This window comes from Rutidosis leptorrhynchoides, chromosome 5 (genome assembly GCF_046630445.1).
Source record: "Rutidosis leptorrhynchoides isolate AG116_Rl617_1_P2 chromosome 5, CSIRO_AGI_Rlap_v1, whole genome shotgun sequence".
NCBI classification, from domain to species: Eukaryota; Viridiplantae; Streptophyta; class Magnoliopsida; order Asterales; family Asteraceae; genus Rutidosis; species Rutidosis leptorrhynchoides.
Window position 1 is genome coordinate 294,109,338 of NC_092337.1, and position 8,880 is coordinate 294,118,217.

General features: G+C 34.2%; 1 protein-coding gene across 1 annotated transcript; it reads left to right on the forward strand.

Annotated features, from left to right (window-relative positions):
- The first annotated feature begins 208 nt into the window (after positions 1–208).
- Positions 209–8,595, forward strand: LOC139846575 (uncharacterized). Its single transcript, XM_071836051.1, has 15 exons — positions 209–459; positions 578–666; positions 1,854–1,920; positions 2,031–2,146; positions 2,268–2,334; positions 2,445–2,493; positions 2,576–2,661; positions 2,771–3,018; positions 3,807–3,862; positions 4,615–4,700; positions 4,861–4,953; positions 5,819–6,137; positions 6,698–7,251; positions 7,617–7,851; positions 8,150–8,595. The coding sequence occupies exons 1-15, from the start codon at positions 271–273 to the stop codon at positions 8,404–8,406; spliced, it is 2,511 nt and encodes an 836-aa protein (XP_071692152.1). The 5' UTR covers positions 209–270; the 3' UTR covers positions 8,407–8,595.
- The last annotated feature ends 285 nt before the right edge of the window (positions 8,596–8,880 follow it).

Genomic DNA, 8,880 nt, shown 5'->3' on the forward strand with positions numbered 1-8,880 from the left:
TAGATAATATTATAATATAATTATAATAATTTTTAATTATATACGATACTCACTATTAGTACGATACTCACTTGCCCAAGTTGAGGCACAAAAGGTCCAAAGAAAGGTCCATGTCACAGCCCAAATCAAGGCTCATTTTCCATTCCAGCCCTAGAATAAAAACACGGTTCTTCGAGCGCGTCTTCCATCTCTCTTTTGTTTCTCTAGAAAAATAAACCAATAAACCTCTCTCATTGTTGTTTACTTGTTTCTGAAATCATCAAAGAAAAAATGGGAGGTAGAGGGAGATCAAGAAGAACTCAAAGGAAACATTTTCGTGATGGCAGAGAAAATGTTTGGAAGAATGAAAAAAATGAAGAAGAAAACGGTGCTAAAAACAATGAAAACGGCAACGGAAACAGACCTGTTCACTGGCAGCCTTTTGCTATTGAAAACGCTGCTTTTGATGCTTACTATAAGGTAAGGTTCTTTACTTACTTAAAACAGAGTTGTTAATTATCAAATAGAGATGTTAATTAATTAATTATTTAATTCAATTAATCATATACTAATATCTGAAAAAATTGATTTTTTATAGGAGCAAGGAATAGTGGGTTCAGAAGAGTGGGATTCTTTTATTCAGTGTTTAAGGAAACCACTTCCTGCTGCTTTCAGGATCAATTCTAGGTATACATTAACATTACTATGTTTGGTTTTTGTAATTAGTTAGGGTTTTATTTTATGTGTAGAGGGGTTTAAATTAATGTGATTTTCTTATTATCTAACTTGCATTCATTAGAGGGGATTCAATTTGGATTGCTTTTGTAAACTTTGTAGACAGTATACCTTTTTTTTTTTTTTTGTTATGTCATTTAGTGTGAATTTTGTTATTTGTGTCTAAGACCATTTTTAACCCTAAAGGTGACGTGTACTCAGTTGGGTGAAAAAGTGGGTTTTTGAGTATGTTACAATGAAGTTACATAGTGGTGGTGAGTGTTAAATCTGAGTGAGTCAAAAGATTTTAGGTGACGTAAAATATGATTGTAAGTTGAGTATAAAATAAATAAATCAATAAATCAATAATAGAGAAAAATATTTGGTGCATTCTGACTGGCTAAAAATTCTGACGCTCACCTTTTTTGCGTGACTGACGCCCCGCGGCATTAGGGGCGTCAGGGCATTAAATTTTGTGCCACCTCACATGCCAACTCAAATTTAGGGGCGCCAGATGGGTTAAAAATGGTCTTAAGTGCCTATGTTGTTCCATGAGTGATTGCCATTCTTTGTTCTGGGTCAGTAATATACACCCTAACTAACCTTGCATACGATATTACCTATTAACCATTGAAATATACTACACGTTAGGCATTTGATCATTGGCTTATTGTTTTTTTAACAGACGTACAATGCAATGTATCTGGAAAAAGCATTCTCTTTATTATTTTTCGTTGGTAAAGACTTTAAACCGCCAGAATTGCGTAATATATCCCTGGATGTTAAATATGTATTCTATGTTTTTGTGTATGCTGCATTTCATTGCATTTTAGCTTAAGAAAGTGATGCAGCTGAAAAATATATACAGTAATATTCTTACAAAATTTCACATTAGCGGATAGATCATTTAAGAAAATGGGTAGATAAATATGCTAAACACAATAAATGATGGTTTGTTTTGCAAGGTTCTTTGCAGAAATTTGTCTTTTAGGTTTCCTCGCTGAACTACCTTATGTTTTACGGTTTTACCCCCTAATTCTCTTAATGAAATTAAATATAAAACTAACCATGTGTTGCAATGCCTATTGGATTTTTTTGAGACTACAACTTAAAAAAAATACATTCTACTTACATAATCTTATATTGTGAAAATATCGCAGTAGCCAATTCTCAACTGATATCAGATCACAGCTAGAGGATGAGTTTATGAAATCCCTTCAAGGAGAGGTAATATTCAATTTTTATATAATTTTGCATCTAATCGAATGTAAGACTATTTTCCGCGTTTAGGAAGTTCGATTTTCGTAAATCTTTAATCACTTTTCATATTTCTTCAGGTTACAGATGAGAACGATGCTGAAGGCATAAAATCGTTGCCTTGGTACCCTGATAATTTTGCCTGGCAGTCGAGTTTTTCTAGGATGCAGTTGCGTAAGAACAAGAATCTTGAGAGGTAACTGATAATTAAATGCACGCAATTGGTATCAGGAGAATATCATGTTTTGGCAAGCCCCGTTTCTTGTTTCTATTTTTTGTTTTTCATATCTTACCGTATTTTTGAACCCTAATTTCAGGTTTCACGAGTTCTTAAAGCAAGAAAATGAAATCGGAAACATTACAAGACAGGAGGCTGTTAGCATGGTGTGGAACCTTTGATTTTATCGTTTGGTATTATATTGTCTGGTGCAAAACGCTACTACGCGTGCTGTTGTTTTTTTAAACTCTCTAATTTGTTTATGATTTTCACATAGGTACCTCCATTGTTCTTGGACGTGCATCAAAACCATTTTGTTCTTGACAGTAAGTTGTGATTTTCAAAACCAGTTTCTTATTAATTCGAAGATTGTCAGGTTAATTAACTATTTGATTTTTTGTCATGTAGTGTGTGCAGCTCCAGGTTCAAAAACGTTTCAATTACTCGAAATGATTCATCAGGAATCAGAAGTTGGATCGTTACCAACTGGAATGGTCATAATTTTTTCTTTGATGCACAACTTTTATGAATTAAAAAGCTGGTTTACGCTTTATGTATATGTAGCTTATAAAGTTTGGAACTTTCATGATTTATTTGGTGCAGGTTATAGCGAATGATGTGGATGTACAACGATGTAATCTTCTTATTCATCAAACAAAGAGAATGTGTACTGCTAACTTGGCTGTTACTAATCACGAAGCCCAACATTTTCCTAGTTGTCACATGAAAAAGAATCATGAAAATGCTGCTGAGTTGAGTATGACTGAACTTTTATTTGATCGTGTTCTTTGTGATGTTCCATGCAGTGGAGATGGTACTCTTCGTAAAGCTCCTGATATCTGGAAAAAATGGTAATTGACTTGTACTACATGCATATAGTTTACTTAATAGTATAGGTGTAAATTTGTGGGTTAGGTAACTACTCAAAATGATATGTTTAAGCGTAGTCTAAATCTAGTCAGGTTGGGCTCACCAAGTAATGGAATTTCTAGCCCTTTAAGTTACGAACGTATGGGCTTTTGAAGTAACTAAGTCTGCATCCGTATGAAGGAGAGATATGGCCAAAGCAGTGAAGTCCCAAAACACAATTTTTATTTATCAACAATTTACTAATATTTTCCATCTCTCGGTCTTTTTTCAACTGAAATTAATTTTAAACTAAATAAGTATTGCAAATCAAAGAATGTAACTTAGATTATGTTCAATAAGGATCGATATTGCCAAAAAATTTATGTATAATATGTATATAAAACATGTATAAATTTTGGTTTCCAAAAGCTTATGTTCAAGTTCCACCGCTTAGCAAATACTTCATTTTTCCAGTCTTTCTGATTTGTTAAAATTATCAATGTGCAAACTATAATCTTAAAACAGTATGCTATTACAAAAAATAATTTAACTTTCATAAATATGTATTTTCTTGCATTTAGTTGCACTATATATGACTTTCAATGCAGTTGACTCATTTGACCTATTTAGTCCCTTTTTATTTGGTTAGGTTTTTTAGCTTATCATTTGACTTTTTAGAAATTAAATATTAAATATAACTCAATATAATCCTTTTATTTTGACATGAGTTGAAAATGCCACTTCCATCTGATCGATATCTGATGCACTTTCATTTCCCTTTTATATACAGGACTGTGGGAATGGCTAATGGCGTTCATTGTTTACAACTTCAGATAGCTATGCGAGGTTTGTTATAGCTTTAATATTCGTTAATCATGATATATTGTATATATACTGCTTGCAACTCTCCAACAATGTTGTGTTCTTTATACGTCTGCATTTGTGCTAATCTTTTGAATCATTCACCTTCGGTTAATCTCACGTATTTGAAAAACTACACATCTCAAAAAAGTTTAAATTGGCTCGTCTGTCTAAATACACATATGACGAGTACAATACACTATATTTTTTAAACAGGATAAGGTACATATATAACTAATTAAATGTGTATTCTCAGTTTTTGTGTGTGTGTGTGTGTGTGTGTGTTCTGTTTAATATCGAAAGTAGAAATTAAATAGGCTCTTTTGCTTTTACTTTGTGTGAGGGAAAAGTTACATAACAAATCCCTGTACTTTTTCTTTAAACATTTCTTGTCTACTGGTACATTCTCTTAACTATGTTTTTGAACAAATGAACCACTTTCTGTAGCGTCAATGACCATTAGATTTTAAAGGTGATTTCTGAACAAGTTATACGTGGTAGCATAATAATCATCTCAATGCATTCAATCTGGATCAAGTGGGATTCAGATTGCATGTGTATTCATCAATATTAGGCGTGTTTTACTTTTTTGTATATTTGATTTAACTTGTTTTGATGAGTAATTGATATCAAGTCACTCACTGAAAAACCGTAATTGATAGCAGTTGCATGATCATTGCGATGTTACCGAGTTATTCTAACAACTATTGACAAAACCTTTTCCTTGATCTTTTCAGGTTTGGCATTGCTTAAAACGGGTGGAAAAATGGTTTACTCCACATGCTCTATGAATCCAGTTGAAAACGAGGCTGTAGTGTCAGAGGTGATATATCTTACTCTTTGAAACTCAAATATCTATACTAGTTATAAATTGTCTATCAGGGCATATATATAACTTCATTATATATTGTGTATATTACATACGCATAGCAGACAAAATTATTATGTATGTAACATTTGGACCGATAATTATTGTGTCACAGATACTGCGGAGGTGCGGAGAGTCTGTTGAGCTTGTTGACGTATCTACAGAGCTTCCTCAGCTTCTTCGCAGGCCCGGTCTCAAAAGTTGGAAGGTTATTTCTCTATTTTATCTGTTACTTGCAAAGATAAAGTATTTAGCTTAAGTAATTTAAGTACTGTTAGGTTTTGTATATTGCATAAATGTATAATAACTCTGGTGAATCGTAATTTGCTTGATCATTTGATCCCATGCGAGGAAGAATATACTTGAGCATAGTAGGCTTGTGAATGATTCTTTTTGGTTATTCACTTTGATGGATTGAATATATAATGATTACACCAAATTTTTAGTTAAAAATCAGAATTAGTATGCTACGTATCATGTTTTTTGGGTAGACCAGTAGAAGTGGCGATTTTAGGATCAAAACTCAAAGGGGTCCTATAGTAAATTTTAATGGTATCCTTTTGTTTATTTCTCCAACTTACATCCAAAATGACAGTTTAGTGAAATACAATTCGTGCTTTTTCACAACTATTATGCATCTGAAGAACATTAAAACGACGTACCATTTCTTTTGGGTAGACCTGTACGAAAGTTTATTCATTTTGATCCGTTGCCTTATTTTCATACCTACCCACACCCAAAATGATAGTCTAGTAGCGTTGCTTAACTCGGAATTACTTGGGGAGTAGTCGGTTTTTGCAACTAGGGGGGGACTCGGCGGGGACTCGGCGAGAACTCGGTCAAATCTCTGCCAAAACTACGGATTACTCGTAAAATGGGTCAAAACATGGTTAACATCCTAGTACTCCCCGAGTTGCCAAGTATTCCCTAAAAAGTCCCGACCGAGTACTCCCAGAGTAGCTATTTTTGCAACCTTTCTTTCTAGTGAAATAAAGCTCGTGGTTTTTTGCGACAACTAGTATGCATTTGATTTATCTTACCATTCGATTAACGTGTTAACATTGGATATGCAGGTTAGAGACAAAGGTGTGTGGTTAGCATCTCATAAAGATGCTTGCAAAAATGGAAGACCTGGGATTGTTCCCAGCATGTTTCCATCTGGTCAAGTTCACATAGATACCTCCGGTAGCTATCGGAAAATAATTGATGGAGAAGTTTGTGAAGATGATAATAATGGAGATGATGAGGTGGAACCAACTGGTGATGAGGCTAATGTTTTGGTTAATGAGGTTTCATCTCTTCCATTAGAACGTTGCATGCGTATAGTTCCTCATGACCAAAACACCGGAGCCTTTTTTATTGCTGTTTTGCACAAACTATCTCCTTTGCCAGGTGATTCTCAAAGTCCATACAATTTTCAAAAATTCAGTTGGTCTTTACTCTTGAACACATTTAAAGCTTTATTTACCAATTGCATCAGAGGTGATAAGGGTTTGGATTAAAGAAGACACTCTTTGGTATTTGTCAAAGGGGCTGAGTTGGGTTTTACCTGAAACACTTATATTCCGTAGTTGTATTTTGTATATAAATACTTAATGCTACAAAAATTATCACTAACATGATGTTATTTCTATAATATTCTAGTTATTTGGTAAAATGCTCGTGGTGGTTTTATGCGTTGAACTATTGTTAAGACTACAATGTGATTGACATTTACCCATTTTTTTTTTAACTTTCACCAACCTTGACTATGACCAACTTTGACCTACTATTTAGCGTTGACTGACTAAATAGACGTTTTTGAGCGAAACGGGATGCGTTTGTCACCAAATCGACTAGTCGGCCGAGATGGCCCCGTTCACAACATTGCCCATTCATAAGTGAACGGGCCGAGATTGCCGGTAGCTAACTTCTCTCTAAAAGAACGCGTCTTGTTTCTTTTATTGGTACAGTTTTACAGACAAAGTCAAGCAAGCAATCTCAGGAGCCACATTCTGATAACAACGATACAAAAACTAAGGTAGTAGTGGATGACGTTGAAGTCGATACTAAAGGAATGGATGTCGATGTACTCGGTACGAAAAATGGAGAATCTGTAGAACCAACAGCCGATGCTGACGTAATCATTACTGAAACCGATGAAGTTCCCGATAGTAATCCAAGTAAAAGACTTAAAGGATCCGAACCCGAGCAAGACAAAACGACAAATAAAGTATTATCTCGTGCAGAAAAGGCCAACGACAAGAGGAAGTTGCAGGTTCAAGGCAAGTGGTACGGAGTCGACCCGATTGTATACTTCAAAGATGATGCTATTCTCACTAATATCAAGGACTTTTACGGGATTCGTGAATCGTTCCCGTTTGAACGTCACCTTATTACACGAAATAGTGATACAAATCATGTGAAAAGAATCTACTATGTATCACAATCTGTAAAGAATGTTGTTGAACTCAATTTTGCAGCTGGAGAGCAACTCAAGATTACTTCTATTGGTTTAAAGATGTTTGTAAGTTGCTTCTGACTTTCTTTTAATTAATGTTAATGTGTTTTCTATATATGCTACAAAATGGGTGGGCTGGGTAATGGGTCGATTTATATTCAGGTCAAAGGCTAATAATTTAAATGTGTTAATATAGGTTTGGTTGTCTGAAACACGAATTGCGCCCAAGTGGTTGTCATTATTTTAAATTACTAAAGTAACAAAAAATTATATTTTTCAGAAATAATACTAATTTATGTATAGTTTCTTATAGGAGGTTTGAAACGTTAGAAATACAATTCTTGACAACTTTTGACCTGGTATATATATATATATATATATATATATATATATATATATATATATATATATATATATATATATAATTTCAGGAAAGGCAAACTTCGAAAGAAGGCACCTCGTCACCTTGTGTATTCAGAATATCTTCAGAAGGTCTACCATTGCTACTTCCATATATGACCAAACAAATAGCATGTGCAACTCCTGTCGATTTCAAGCATTTACTTCAATACAAATCCATCAAGTTCCCAGATTTTGTGGATGATGGATTTCGTGAAAAGCTTGCAGCCCTTTCCTTGGGCTGTTGTGTTGTGGTTCTTAACAAAGGTTTGTTTTCTGAATAGATATATTCATGTCGTGTGCTATACTTCGGGTACAAAAACAGGAGGCTGCCTAATGGGTCAACCCGAGTCATTTTTAAGCACCGGGTTTGGGTTGACCCACCAACGGTCTTGTTCGATATTAGTATCAAATATAACTTTATATTAATAATCTCAATTTTTTTCTTTTTGAATATAATATAACCAACCCATGTTGAATTTATTCAATTTATTAAAATTGGTTAAAATTGCCACCTCTAGACATACTTATCAGTCCTCTACTCTATTTATTTGTTGCTGGACAGATAATGAGGTCTGCTCAGATCCACCTAAAGTGGACAAATCAACGATTACCATTGGTTGTTGGAAAGGGCGTGCTAGTTTATCGGTGATGGTGACAGCAATCGACTGTCAGGAACTGTTGGAAAGGCTATTGGTTCGTTTGGGCACCGAAAAGGGATCATTAACGGATGATAAGTTGGCTAATGGTGATGAAGTAGTAAAAGTTGATGCTGAAGAGAATGTGGATTCTGAAATGGTAACATTGGCAACTGTTGGTTGAAAGCAAACTAACATAGTTTTGGGATGGTTATGTTGGTTAAGTATTTGCAATTACAAGATTTTGTAAGCTATTTATTTTGAGTGAATCAGAAAAAAAACATAACTGTAGAACATGAGAATATTTGAAGTTTTATAATTGATGTATCAAAAGTATTACTTTGGACATATTAATGGAATTGTTCTTGTCTTCTGATGGCTTAGACGTTTGCATTTATATAGATCTAGGTCTTTTTGAAGGTATACATGCTGGATAATCGGGTTTGTATCTAAAATCGTTTCCGCATCATCATCATCCTTCATCAATCGATCAAGAGATGGTTTCATCAATTGGTGAAATAGGTAATTGATTCACTGATTTTTCTTTCTTAATTTCCTTCATTCCTCTAAATATATATACTGTATTTTATTTAAAATTGAAAACCGTTCTCATATCTGGCCCTAGACCCACAGATCTAGCTCGTATGAGACGACCCGT

Coding starts and splice junctions, on each gene's coding strand:
- LOC139846575 (XM_071836051.1), top strand. CDS start 271: ATGGGAGGTAGAGGGAGATCAAGAAGAACTCAAAGGAAACATTTTCGT. Junction 667..1,853: donor GCTTTCAGGATCAATTCTAG/GTATACATTAAC, acceptor AAAATATCGCAG/TAGCCAATTCTCAACTGATA. Junction 4,954..5,818: donor CCGGTCTCAAAAGTTGGAAG/GTTATTTCTCTA, acceptor TTGGATATGCAG/GTTAGAGACAAAGGTGTGTG.